The sequence below is a fragment of the Pyrus communis genome, chromosome 4 (assembly GCF_963583255.1).
Source record: "Pyrus communis chromosome 4, drPyrComm1.1, whole genome shotgun sequence".
Taxonomy (NCBI): Eukaryota; Viridiplantae; Streptophyta; class Magnoliopsida; order Rosales; family Rosaceae; genus Pyrus; species Pyrus communis.
The window spans coordinates 11,095,627-11,110,435 of record NC_084806.1 but is presented as its reverse complement, the minus strand read 5'-3'; the positions used below and the strand labels follow the sequence as shown (position 1 = coordinate 11,110,435).

The following is a 14,809-nucleotide window of genomic DNA, read 5'->3' as shown; positions in this document are numbered from 1 at the left end:
TTAACAATATTATCTTTCTTTGTTTTCTCAGAATAAAATAGAAAAAGGAAAATGATCCATGTTAAAGGTTTCTTGTTATGCATTATAACTTACCCGAAACGGGGTTATACCGCTTCACTTTCTTTCTCACACATCGGTATACACCTTTTTTTACATTTTCACACACACATTGGTATACACCTTTTTTTACATTTTCACACATTGCATGATGTATGTGTGAGAAGGAAAGAAAAGCGATATACCCCTGTTGCAGAGAGCTGTTTGTCATCCCTGCAACGGGTGGTTAAATCGAACAATGGTGCAACAAGGGATAAAGCATGGAAAGTTGGCAGGCTTGGGGTGGTGAGATTATAATAATGATTAGTGATAATGACATGGTTATGATCATGTTCCCGAAAGCTTAGTCTATTGAGATGAGATCAATTATTGTTATAATTACTTTTAATAGTGGCAACTTGTGCATTATAAAAATATGATGTAGCAGGTTACCCTCTGTGCAAGTACAGTGAATCATCAATGAACAGTTTACCTTGTCAAACAAATAAGCCAATGAACAATTCCAATGGCATTTTTCCGTTTCGTATTCCCTTCTTTGTTTTTGCCATTTGTGCTATATTTGAAGCAGAATCTCTACTTTGTTCACTCAAATTTCTACATGTTACGGAGCAGTGCCGGACTGATTTGGAGGCTTCCGCCAGAAGTTTACTTGCTCTTCGAAACTAGCTAATACAGCAGACTGGCTTGAATCGCTAAGCCGGTCTGCAAAAAGATCGTAATAGGCCTCAGGATCTACACTGTCCAATAATCTGACCAGTTTCCATTGATTTTCGTCGATCATAAGCTGTCCATCACTGGATTCAACACCTTCAGCATAAACTTTGATGGGCTGCACTTGGAAGGTTTCATTCAGATGGGAATCACCAGCTATGAGAACTGCTCCAAGAATTTCCCCCAAAAAAGTTTGCTGCAGCATAATATAACATATGAGAAGTGAGAACGTAAGATGTTAGACCATAAATCTAGACCATTAATCAGGTGGATGGTTGCCCGATTGTGTGAGTCTGACAATAAACATGTCAGATATGTGAAGTAGTGTTGGAATGAAGTAGTGTTGGAATAGACTCCCTACCATAGATTAAGAGTGTTTCATGCATATATTCTTAGATAAGAAGCTATTTTACCATGTGATGATATCTATGGTGCAATTGCTGCAAACGGTAGAGCCTTGACAGCAAACGCCGGGTGAAATTGGCCTCAGGTGTCTTCTTCTTCCAGCGCATCCTTTCTAAGATTTTCGAGAATGAACTAACTTCGCGCTGGATGCCGAGGGGAATGAGTGTGATGTTAAGTGAGGACTCAAAGACTGTTTTTGCAGCCAAAGGGTCAAGAAATATATTGAACTCTGCATATTCATTGGAAGGAATTGTAAACACATTTCCTTTGTCCCTGTCATTGCTGCTGAGATGCCCTCCAACAATATATACATCCTGCAATGAGCAACATTGGCATCATTGCTGCAAATACTTGATGTGAGAATATACGAATTAAGCTCAATGAACTCACCTGTATTAGAGAGGTGGTATTCTTTTCCGACGAAATGATCTTTGCTAAATTAGTCAAGGGTCCATTGGTCAGTATGGTAATCTTGGATCCTGGATCCAGTGTTTTCACCACAGCTTTCCAAACCTCCAATGCCAGTGGTTGCCTGAGTTCAGGGTGATCTGTATCCCGAATGGCTCCAAATTCTAAAGAATTTTCTGCTGTATACCTGGTAAAAAGGACTTAAGAATTCACTCTCGGTCCATCTAAAGGAACATACGATTTTGCATAGAGTATCGCTCAGCTCACCAAATTCGTTTACTAAGTTCACTAAATAATATGGTAGTGTTTCGTTTATTCAAATCTGGTTCGCCGTTAACCTCATTAGATACTGACATGTATCTGACACATCATTTGGTGAGTGACGGAAAAGTAATACCTTCGTGGACTTCGTGGCAAATCGCGAGCAAGGCCGTAGAGAGTGTCCGAGTCCAGCAATCCACCATTGCCATGAGGGATGGCCTGCAGGTATTTGCAGTCTCCAACAGCAGAGAAGATTGAATCAGACTGGTTTGTAACAAATACATCTCCAAGACCTACTGGGATGTCATCACGGCCCATCATATGCAGCAAGTCATAAATCACATCTATTGTTGCAGCATCTGCCCACCCGGTTGGGCTTACTATGATTGCCTGAAACCAACACAAACGGATTTTTCTCATATATGGAAATCAATGACAAATTAAGCTACTCTCTTAAGTTTTTTCGCCAATCTATTTTCTCGAAAAATAGGGGTTCTTCGCAAATAAGCATCTTCAGGGTTTAAAGCTCCATTTCGAAGAAAAGACCCTGAACCCAACTGTTATTGTGCTATTGGTGAGTGGTTTTCTATACGTATAATTTGATTGTTTAAGAGTTTCTCGCTAACATTATCAGTTTTCAGGGGACTAACCAAGTTAAGTTAGAAAAAAGAAGCAACAAAAATTCTACCTTGAGATTAATCACTTCAATAGGTACTTTGAGGAGGTAGAAGAGAGCTGCAAAGTCTCCAGCACTCATATCCATGTCAAAGACAACAGGTTTTCCAAGTTTTCTGTTTCCAAATTCTGGTTTGTATGTAACTTCCTTGTAAAATGGAAATTGGGTTGTTAAATTGAATCTCCCTTTTTGTTGAGGGTTGTTCAGAACCTGCAAGAAAAAAAAAATTGGAAAAGAGTAAAAAAAATTATACAAACCTGCAAAACTTAAATGGAAAGAAGATTTAAGTGAGCTTAATTACATCCAAGAAACTTATGAAGAATTCTCTGTCAAGTGGGCTTTGAGGGTCCTGATTTGGTTTGGCTTTTGTAGCAACAAGCACAGACACTGCCTCTGATCCTCTTACTTCTTCTGTATAACCATCCTGTATCAAAATAGGAAATTCTTCAACATTTGAAGATCATGTTTAAACATTAGCATTCTTGTTCATTAAATCAAGCTTACCCTTATTTTAAGCACTTCTAAGATTTTAAAACAAAATCGAGTTTACAAAGATTATAACATAAGCAAGCAAAGTTTTGTGTAGTGTAGTTATCCACGCTTTTTCAGAATGTGCATATGTTATCGATAAACTTGATTGCACTTTGCCTTAAATGAGAATTCGTGTAAGTTAAGCTTACAACCACTAAATCCTCTTTTGGTTTCTATAATTGGGATTGGATGAAGAAACCGATGCCAAATTTCGAATCTTGTCCAAGTTGAAAGTAGAAGATGGATTACTGATAAAGAAAACAAATTTCTTCTAATCCCCACAAAATGATAGGACTCGGAAGGATAAGTTTCCTTCATGGTTAATCCATCTTCTACCTTGGACAAAATTTTAGAATTTGACATCCATTTCTTCTTTCAACGAACATTAAATCTAGTGAGTTATCCCTTCCAATTCAATACCAAACTCCAAATGAGGCTTACGAGATTATATTTTGGAAGTTGTAAACTAGACAGCAAGTTAGTTACCTTGCATTTCCCTTTGCCATTCTCCCCAATGCAAAATGGATCTCTTAGTCCCTTTTGAACATGACCACTATGCACACCATTTTTGTCTAGGTTGAACTTTGGAACTTTGAGGCCATCAAAGAAAGGATTAGAGCCATCAGTTACCCCATAAGGTTCATTTGAAGTAATCACAGTTATATTCATATACTCCATTTCCGCAAACTCATTTTCTCCATTAGGATTATTCGAGTTGTTTCGCATGATTGATACCGCCACACCAGCTGTGAATGAATCCCACAGGAAATAGCTCTGAAAATAGTCATATTGTATCATATCAGATTATTTGATCCTTAAGAAAGGTATGCAAAGTCTAATAAACACAGAAAAATCGAATAATCGTGGATGTACCGTGTAGAATTGATCATCAAACCAAGTATCACGAGCCATTTTCAAGGACTGGAAGATATATTGTGCCTCATATGTGTTCTGGCTCTTCTCAAAGGCATCAAAGAAGTTTTGACTAATGGGAATGGTATTTGTTGCATCCAGAGGAACAAGGGTGACTGGAATCCCAGAATGTATAACCTGAAATATATCAATTTCATTATCACCAACGCGACCATTTATAAAACCGGAAAATTTTCTCTTCTCAAACTATTGGACGACGTATTTGCTAGACTAGACCTACTGTGAATATGAACCATTAACGAGGTTGATTCTTGCCCGAATGTATGAATTTGATGACATAATAATTCGTTTTCCATAAAACTATATAATGTTCTGTTGTCACTGCTTGGCAACATAAGATGTTTATGTCGTCAAACTGTAAATTTGAACCATTGATTCAGTTGACGGCTGTTGTCAAAATGTGATGTCAAAATTCACCGTCTAGCAATGATTCACGGCCGAAAAATATATATTGAACTGTAGTACTACCTGGTACGCAGCAAAGGGATCACCAAGGAAATTGAACTCTGCGTAAGGATTACTAGTGTAGTCTGTGAAGACATTGCCAGGATCACCACACTGCCGAGGAACACACGACGTGGAATTTTCCGGGCAACAACCAGTAGGGTTTTTCGATCTCACACCACCACCCATGACATAAATGTGCTCAACATTCTTCTTTAGGTGTGGATTGCTCATAAGGAAAAGGGCAAAGTTTGTGTGTGCTCCTATCAGAAATACAGTAATGGGACCTCCAGATATTTTGTCAATCATCACTTGCTGAGCAGTAGGTTGTCGAAGGGGAGTGTATCTCCTGCTGCCCTAATTTCATTTACAGAAAAGAAAAGAAAAGAAAAATTCCTGAGCAAGATATAGAATTAATGTAACACCAAAAAATGAATAAAGAAAACAGTTCTTCACTAGTTCATGTATGAATTTATCAGACAAGCTATCATAATCATATAACATTATCACTATAGCAGTGCTCTTCCATAACACTATAATTGTTATCAAATAGTCGTATTATATCGATATTGTTGCAGTCTTATTGGAATAGAAATGTGATTGTGTAAATCCTAATAGATAGGCGAATGTATCTTATATTCCTATTAGGAATAGATTACCTATTAAATGTTGTAATCCTAAAGGGTAAGAAATTAACCTTCCCTACTACTATAAATAAAGGTACAATGGGGTGGAATAACACACACCTCAATTACACATCTCTCTCTTTCTCTCTACTATTGCCGCACCTTTCTCTCTCTCTATGGCCTCCATAATTGTTCAGTAAATTATACCTACAATACGTTATCAGCACGCTCTTGACGATACGCTAAAGAGAGTTTATTCTTCAATTAGGAGAGTATTACGTTTTAATCATTCTTTTTATGATTAATTTATTATTTTGAATTGATCGACATGCTATTGATTCAATTTATTTTTTCTTTGTTGAACGTGATACAACGCATTGGAGACGCAATTCCGGCTTTCCGAGAAGGATCTTCTACAAATTCAAAGGCTATTGTTGTTTTTTGCTAATCAGGTACGCTTAAAATAAAGTAAGATATTTGAAACAACCATGAAGCATGAAAACATTCCCCATGATACCCCCTATGTTTATATTTTCCTTCCGATAAATATATTGTATATGTTCATATATTTGTTTCCTGCATCGCACAATTAAATTGTTATGTGGAATATGTGAGTCAAAGTATCAAATTAAATTAGAAGCAATTCTAGGGTTTCTTAAACCCTACATATGTCGAAAAATTTTTTGGGAATGGTATGGCACCACCCTTTGTGGCACAAACTTGGCAGCAGCCCTCTGGGCTTTGCTGCACCCACATGGACCTTGACCGCAGCTTTGATGCGAGCATATACACACCCCAGGCCTTTGGCCTGGTTGGGTTGTCTCGGGCCCGTAGTCCCCAGTCATCAAGGAAGCCTGTAGCTTTCCTTTTTAAACCTCCCTCTACTCTCGGCCCATGCCAGCAAGTTGTCATGCTTGCTGGGCTACTGTCCCACGCGCACTAAGGCTTATAGCCTACTCCAGTATCAACCTATATACATGGGTTTGGTCCTTGCATGACGCAAGCCCACTGTGGCTGGGCTGCCGTGCATTAACAGGCCAACAAATCTGCTGGGCTTTGTCCTGTGCCATCCCCGAGGTCCAACCTTGAAACCCAGCTGCGGCTGGGGTTTCTCCCTCACCGTGTGACCTGAAAGTTCACACCCGATGCCCTTTTTTGGGGCCATGCCTTTTACTCAAGGTACCTAACCCGAGCCCAATTATCTTTTGGGGCAATTTTTTCGACCCACATGCTATTATTTTAGCATTCTAAATAGTATTAACCCGTATGTTAATATTATTTAGCTTCTACAATCGAGACCCTGTTTGGCTCCGATCTATTGAATTAATTAAAAGTGACTTGCAGTTCATTAATCTGATAATGACTCCAAAGTTATTGACTTGAAGATCACTTTTGGACATTAACGATTCAATAATTTGTTTTTATACTTTGAACCGTTGACATACTTTCGTAGTAACGAAGCTCTCACACTTGAGTTCCCGAAGAACCTCAAATCCCCTACACTTAATTGTATATTGCATTCTTTGTTTCTTGCAGGAACCTCTCTTTTATGAACTAAACGTTCATAAACTAAATTGAACCTGTAGTTTCAAATTTAGTGCCTTTGAAACCCGAAGTTTTCGTAAAACAATACACCCATGAAAACCCGAATTTTTCATGAAAACCATGTCTTAGAACCCCGAATGTTCTAACTTTGATGCTTATGGATGATTTATTCCCATAGCCCCAATCACAATCTTATTCCCTCCAATTCAATGGATTGTCAAACTGTCACAAGTTCGATTTCCCTGATTTGGATGTTTCTATTAGAAACCACTTTATGTGGGTAGAAGACGTGAATCTCCACTTGACTATCAAGAAGCTGAGAAACCATTGTAGCCAACAAGATCTTCATTTGAAGACTTGTATCCGAAGCATTACAAATGGAAATACCTCATGAACGAGGATTCCATGGCTCTTTGGCTGGCTTCCATGGACCGTTTAATCATGAAAGACATTACCTGAAGCACACCATGATTACGTCCATAATAAGTACAATTCTGAAGTTTATAAATCCGATCAAATTTTGACTAGAGAATACTTTTCTCGTCCTTCATGTTTCTAACTCGCCTCTGAAGCAGCAATGTAGAAAGAGGAAGTTTACCAAATTCTCGGATCTGATTACTACCACAAATGTGAGAGAAAGGTATAGACCCAATTCGGCTGGAGTCTACCGAATGGCTCAACCCAGTTCGGTCAAAGCCTAACCGAATGGTGATGCACTGCTTTGGCAAGGATACACCGAATGACATACTCTCTCAAAATCCAATTTGGAGTTTTTTCACAAAAAACATATGGTAAAATCAAGGCCTGCCAAGATGTGGCATCATGCCCGAAGCGTGATCCTTGACACCTAAGACCTAAAACTTCAAGAATAAGGGATAGTATTCCCAAACCTTAACCTTGCAAAATCTACTTCCGTCTTGATGAAATAGATCATTGGTTATGCACCTGTTCGTGCCCCTACCAGTGTTGCTAAGGAGTACCATTCTAGTAGTCAATATGTAAGACTAATTTTGCTCCACCAAACATCGTTGGAAGAGCAGAATTTTGACATGGATGACCTTGTTGGCCGAATCCACCCTAGTAACTTTGGTTTACTTTGTGAACATTTTTCCATGTTCTTGGATTCAAGTTTGGTGTATGTTTTACTTATGGATAATCTTATTGATATTGTCCTCGAATATGAGTTAATTGAATCATGTTTCTTAATACATGTGACCAATTCAATTAAACACGTGATTAGGTAGGAATGTGGGAAAGTTAGTTGTCTCGATGAATGCGTACTACGCACACTAACTTTACACATAAATCATATCTCTAACAACGACTTCAGGTCTATCCAACCTAATTAAGAACATTGGCACGCTCCTTGTTGTATGAATGGTATTGCATCACCATTTAAGGGACCTTAAATTCTCCCTGACATTGAGTTTTTAAGGATACTCGAGATGACAATGATCATAAATGAAACCATTGAAGAAAATAGAGTAAATATCTTTGCACCACCTCCAAAAATGAGCCTGAAGCTTTGATTTGGGGCCAATGGGTTGTCTTCCAACTGGGAATACACCATATGTGGTCGGCCTGGAGCCTGGTGATTGAGCAGTTTACTTGCTTTGGCACGACCTTTTGGGACACTTAGGTTGAACAATGATGCTACAACGCGTCTCCTTATCTGAAGTAAGGATATTGTGCCTACAAGCACATTTTGCCAAGCATGCTCATTAAGGAAATTGATTTTCTATATCATTCCTCGCAAAGATACAACACGACTCTCTTTTCACAGTGGATTCAAGGGAATAAATGTGGACTAATCCAACCAAAATGCGGACCATATAAATACTTATGGTTTTGGTTAATGAGTTAACAAACTGGTCACATGTTTGTCCACACACATTACTGCTAAATCTACTGGCTAATTAAGGGTTCACCACCCTACTTATCCCTTAAGGTCCGGGAGACTGGATAATGCCAGAGAGTTTATATCGACGGTTTTCGATAATGTATTGCATGTATTTTGGGTTTATAATTGAACATTGAATTCCCATGTTCACCATAAATAGCATTGCCCAGCGATCATAAAGTGCAAATTTAAATGATCGCCCGAATTTTGGTAAAAGTACCAAGTTTTGGGTTTCTGCCTAGGGTTATGCAATCCTTGTACATAGTTATGTTGGTCCGCCTTGAGGCCCATTACCACCTAACCTATATGACGTTACAGTTAGTTACTGGGTACGAACCTAATGATTTTCGTATTTATGCATTTGGGTGTGCATTCCATGTGTCAAGTTGTGATGCCGCAACATACCAACATGGGTCCTTAAAAAAGGATGTGTATCTTTTGTCGATCATGATTCTCCTTCACACTAGCTTTCTTATAGCCCTTGCACGCGGTCTTTTTACCGCTTATTTGCGGGTTGTCACTTTAATGAGATAGTCTTCCCGTCGTTAGGGGGAGATAAGAACGTTAACGTTCTTGAAAAACAACATGAATTTGCATGGACGTTGCCCACTATATCTCATCTCAATCCTCATACCGCACAAATGTAATAAGCAAGTGCGATGAATTCTAGTTTTCAGAATGTTGCTCCAGACGCATTTCTCTGATCTAGCTAAAGTGACGAGATCATATACCAGCTGCAAACATACCTGCAAGGATAGACTTACTTAACGGACGTCGAGTCAACATCCCTGGAGGATATGCCGCCTCTGTTAGACTGTTTAAACGCCCCCTGTTGGAGGGTCTGGTACACTGGCGGATAGCCAATCAATTTATCTTAGCCTGGAGCACGACAGATCATTCGGTTCGTAGGATTCACTTCCCTAAAAGAGGAAAACACAGCACAACAATGAATCTAAACTTGATCGTTGTCTCAAATCATTTCCATCTCATGAGATTAATCCGGATTACTCCCGAGACTTGAAGTTCTTGGTCCAGTACACTAGTTTGGATGAGCTACATGGAACTGAAATGAGATTATCATCGATGATATTTTCACTTACATGGTAGCTACCGACATAAATGAAAAGCGACGATATCGAACCGTCTTTCGTTGATTAAGTGGCAACATAAAACTAATTGGACTACTGAAATTACAATCCAGGTCAAATTTCTTACCAAAGTGTGTATTGGACCTGCTGTTCCTACACTGCCCAAGGTAACCCTGTTGTGTTACAAGTGGGAAAGGAAGTGTTATGAGATGAATGAAATAGTGCGATATGATGCATGCCTTATGGCGTAAGGTATCTCTCAAAATGTCATGTGATTGATAGCAGCATTATGAAATGTGGTTAGTGTTTTCTCCATGGGGATATAGATATAGAGATTTACATGTAAGTTCCCGAAGAATTACATGGATTGGTTCAAATAGTTCCAAAACCACGGAACACCCTGTTAACTCGTTTTAAGGCGTTCACTTACAATTCGACGGATGTGGTATACTCGTCTAAGTGATTATTTGATCAGTCAGGGATATAAATTATGCCTTTGCATGTTAAACTATGAAGTCTTATTCTGAATTACTAGAGTTACAGTTTATGTCGGTAACACAAATCTCACTAAGACTCCGGAAAAGCTTGAGAATCCTCCCTCGCACCTGAAGAAGAAATTTGAGATGAAGGATCATAACAAAACTTGTTTATGCCTTGACCTGAAGTTCAAGCATTGTTCTGACGGTACCTTAGTCTACCAGTCGAACTACACTCTGAATGTGTCACTTTTGAGTATACCTTTGATCGTCCATACATTATATGCAAATAAAACCCTTGAATAGGTTATGGAATCCGAAATTCCATATCTAAAGTTCAACTTTACGCTTCGTTGTACTTAGCTCATTGTATTTAGGCAGGACATCTTCTTCGTTGTTGATCTTGGTAAAGATGCAGCACTACATCTACACACAACCACTAAATTTGTATTAAAGACATACCCTGAAGGTACTACGAGGGCAAATCCCAACGCATCTCAAGCGGATCCAACCCCCTGATCCTCGAAATGATGATTGCCTTCTTGTTATGCTGACGCAGGTTACTTATCAAACCGGCACAAGGTAAAATCCCTAAATGGTTATGTCTTTACCGTTAAGGATATCGCAATATCTTGGAGGTCCACGATATGACCTTAGTTACGAAATCTTCGAATCGTTCCAAGACTCACCTCACTTCATTACGCCACAAGTGAGACAAGGTTAGGAGTTTTTGTTGAGCATATTTGAAGTATTTGTTGTGTTTTCATCCATCATTGAGTCCCAACGACGATCTACGAAGACTATACCGCATGTATCCACCCGACCATGACATGATACATCAACAAAGTCAACGTCAAGACATATTGCGTCTACATCTACATCAGCAGAGCATCGGGAGATTAAAGTCATGCAAGCCGATCCCAGACAAGCTTACCGACCTCTACACAATATCACTGCCGAAGTCAACCTTCCAGAAGCTTGTCCGAGGAATTGGTATGCCTAACTGTCATATGCAATGCTTGTAGTTCTCATTTGGAAGTTATGTCAAACTCAAGAGAAGTATACTCAGTTGATCTTAATGTACTCTTTTTCCCTACAATTAGGAGCATTTTTTCCACTAGGTTGTTGCTACCTAACTAGGTTTTAATGAGGCACCCATCCTGGGCTGATCATACCCTTGAAAGCTCTTCTACTTGTGTCCAAAAGGCGTATAGTTTTGACTTAATGCAACTTCTCACTTTTCTCCTTAGTCTATGGGTTTTTCTCCCACCTTGAGTTTTACCATAGCAAAGGTTCTGTGAGTTTTACTTTTTATGCATTCTTCCGTTGATTTGAGACTCGCATTCGCTCATTGTGCCAACGACTTCATCAAATGTACTTGCTTCATCACTGAAGACTTGATGTGTCATTTACTTGAGTATTTACACACTCAAGGGGGAGTGTTGCAGTCCTATTGGAATAGGAATGTGATTATGTAAATCCTAGTAGATATGAGAATGTATCTTATATTCCTATTAGGAATAGATTACCTGTTAAATGTTCTAATCCTAAAGGGTAAGGAATTAACCTTCCCTACTACTATAAATAAAGGCACAATGAGGTGGAATAACACACACCCACAATTACACATATCTCTCCTTCTCTACTATTGCAGCACATTTCTTTCTCTTTCTGGCCTCCATAGTTGTTCAGTAAATTATGCCTGCAACATATATCATCTTTATATGTTGTCGATATTGTCTTATTATATCGATATCGTTTTTATATGTTGTTGATATATATATTGGTATGGTTATAACTTAATTAATAGCTTTAAAGAGTCGTTATATAACATAAATTAAGTACTAGTATGGGTCGATATCTGTGTTCTAAAAATCAGTATAGGTAGTTAGATGGTGGAGGACCGATGCGATTTAGGTCGAAACATGGAAAAAATCGAGTAAGGGCGAGGCATGCTAAGGCAATGGCTAGGCGGGTTAGGTGGGCTAGGCTGGTTAGGCGAGTTAGGGGGGCTAGGCGGTTTCATTGTTTTTAATTTTTTTAATTAAGTTAAAGGTTTTTCTAAATAACCTACTTAATTAGTGAATTTTCAATTTTGGTTTTTGGTTTTTTTTTTTTTTTTTTTTTTTTTTTGTTGCATTTGTCAGTTATGGTGACAATATGGCTTAAGTTTTAAGTTTTAAGTTTTCTAAATTCTCAATACAATTATATTATTAATTTTTAGAGTGTAAGTAGGCACTTATTTATATTTTATATACTAAATTTAATTAATTCTGCCTAATTTGCCTAGACATTAGATCCCTGCTCGCCGTCTGACTAGCGCTTATCGTTTTTTAGAACCTTAGTCAATGATGTCGATTTACTACAGTAATAGTGCTAATTATAATTTCTTCCTATCAGCTTTCAACGTAGAGCCATTTGGTTCACCATATTTCAAGTCAAAGATTTAATTTTGAAAAAAGATTTCTACACGCCCTTTTTCTTCTCATTCACATCGTTCTTTAATAAGATACATTTTATAATAGTTATTTGCAGAAGGAGAAAAAATGTATGCAAAACTTTGGCAGACTCAAAGTGAAGAAGAAAATAACCAGAGAATATAAGAATTACAGCTTAAAATTACTGTGTGTACATTATTTTTACCTGGGGGAGAAATGATTTTCTGAGGCCAAAATTAGAATCAATATCTAATCGACCTCCAGCACCTACAGGAATGGCTTGTCTATATCTGCATCCTCCTGCTGTTGTAGTCCTCTGAAGTTAATTGTTTTTTAAAGTAATATAAATTAGTGTCTGTAAATATGAATTTAACATGATTAAGTAAGCATAATTATGATTCATGAGTTGAGATATATAATCCGTTCATGCCTGTTCGATAATTGGAAGATATCCTCCAACATTTGGCAAAATTGTACCATCTTCTTTGATCCCACCTTCACCACCCACTCCAACTCTCACGTCATCACGCCCCATCATGTACAAAATGTCATAGATTTGATGCACAGCATGCCCAGAATTGGTCCAAGCATTTGCATTCACAGTCACTGCCTGTGGTAAAACAAATTTACAGTTCTATAATTACCAAGGTTTAAGGAAACAATAATGATTTATTTATTTTTACTTTTTTAAAATAAAATGCTTTTCCAACTGTCGTAGAAGAAGACACGAACTTGGATGCAAGAGATGAAAATTGTAGTCGAAATATATTTTTCTACTTTGCAAGAGATGAAAACTGTAGAAGGAGACAAGAATTTGGGTGCAAGGGAAGAAAACTATAGTTGGAATTTATTTTTCTACTTTGCAAGAAAACATGTTTAAGGTAAAAACAATGATTCACTTTTGCATAAAGGAAATAAAAGTTGTTTTACTTTTACATGTCGTTTGACCAAAAAGATTAATTTTTAATTAGTTAAACAAGGTTTAGCTTGAGAAAATATTAAAACTCCAAGAACACTGTCTTGATATTTTATTAAATTACACCTTTTCCCAAATATAGAATCCATTCAAGTGTATGAATCATTTGACTCGGTCCTCAAGGCATTAAAAAAAAAATAAATAAATAAAAAAAGGTTCTGCACCTTCAAAACCAAATATCAATTAAAATTTAAATCAACCAAAACTAATTCGATGAGTTTTTCTGGTGATCATCACTTGCTTAGATTCCTAACGCAAGAAATGAATATAATATATATATGCGTGTGTATATATACATGCATGCATGCATATATATATATATATATATGCATACATATACGATTGTTGGAAAGATGTACATCGAAGAGACATGTAAATTTTGAGAGCTCTAAGCATTTGCAGATTTGGAAAGCTTAGCTTTGACAAACCCAACTTATAGCCTTTACTTTCTGGATGAACACAAACAATTGATGATGATGGATGATGAACTCACCTCCAACTCAAACTCTGATCTGTTAAGCTTCAAGAGGTACAAGAGAGCAAAGAAATCATCGGTATCGACATCTGTATCGACAAGAATCCTGTGAGGCCTTCCTTCCACAGTCTGCAAATTACCAGCTCCAATCACAACTAGTACTAATCCCACAGCAACTAGCATCTGCACTACCCAATTAAAACGCTGCTTCTTCTGCCACAACATTTCTATTTCTTAATTTCAACCAAAACCCAGAAATCTTTTCCCTCCAGACTACAAAGATATGATGCTTTAATGCTGGTTGGAGCTAAGCCTGCAACTTAACCATGGGAAGAGATTTATAGAATTAGAGAGATATTGGTCGAGAGAGTTTTAGAAATATTTATGATGAAGGTATGTATGGGATGGAACACACGTCACTCACGCCGGAGGCACGTGACGAACGAGAAGGCGCATGAATCGCACCAATCGAATTTTATTACTTATGTTTTTAGTTCCTTTTTCAAAGCCACCTCCAACCACTATAGTCCTACTTCACATTTCTACCCTTTCAAATTCAACATGGGTTTGGGTTCATTTTCTCCCTGTCCACAATTTTTAGTTGAGAGAATTATTAAGGATATATGTAATTGTCTGATTGGACTCTATGGAAACCACAGTTTTACATTGGTGAGAAGGTTATAACTTCATCAACAAGGGTAGAACTATCAAATTTGTTAACCAAATAATATGTTAGTACGCGAGTTTAGTAAATAACAAAAATATATGCACATAAGAGAATTATTTGCTTACTCAAGAACAATTTTATTTCTTCAACATTGTTCGTCCCAAATTTGCTTACTGAATATGTTTCCCACTT

The 14,809-nt window shown here is 37.7% G+C and overlaps 1 protein-coding gene across 1 annotated transcript; it reads right to left on the bottom strand.

Annotated features, from left to right (window-relative positions):
• Positions 1 to 305: 305 nt before the first annotated feature.
• On the bottom strand, positions 306 to 14,301 carry LOC137732296 (nucleoside hydrolase 3-like). Its single transcript, XM_068471604.1, has 12 exons — positions 13,969 to 14,301; positions 12,930 to 13,109; positions 12,705 to 12,815; positions 4,451 to 4,783; positions 3,923 to 4,099; positions 3,536 to 3,823; positions 2,820 to 2,942; positions 2,531 to 2,728; positions 1,979 to 2,232; positions 1,564 to 1,768; positions 1,182 to 1,487; positions 306 to 964 (listed from the first exon to the last, which is right to left on the bottom strand). Exons 1-12 carry the CDS (start codon positions 14,173 to 14,175, stop codon positions 659 to 661), a joined length of 2,688 nt encoding a protein of 895 aa, XP_068327705.1. The 5' UTR covers positions 14,176 to 14,301; the 3' UTR covers positions 306 to 658.
• Positions 14,302 to 14,809: the final 508 nt, after the last annotated feature.

Bases quoted from the DNA above. Each gene is read 5' to 3' on its own strand.
- LOC137732296 (XM_068471604.1), bottom strand. From the start codon at position 14,175: ATGTTGTGGCAGAAGAAGCAGCGTTTTAATTGGGTAGTGCAGATGCTA. The intron at 12,816-12,929 runs GCATGAACGGAT...AATTAACTTCAG, and splicing joins ATCTTCCAATTATCGAACAG to AGGACTACAACAGCAGGAGG. The intron at 2,233-2,530 runs GTAGAATTTTTG...TGTTGGTTTCAG, and splicing joins TTGAAGTGATTAATCTCAAG to GCAATCATAGTAAGCCCAAC.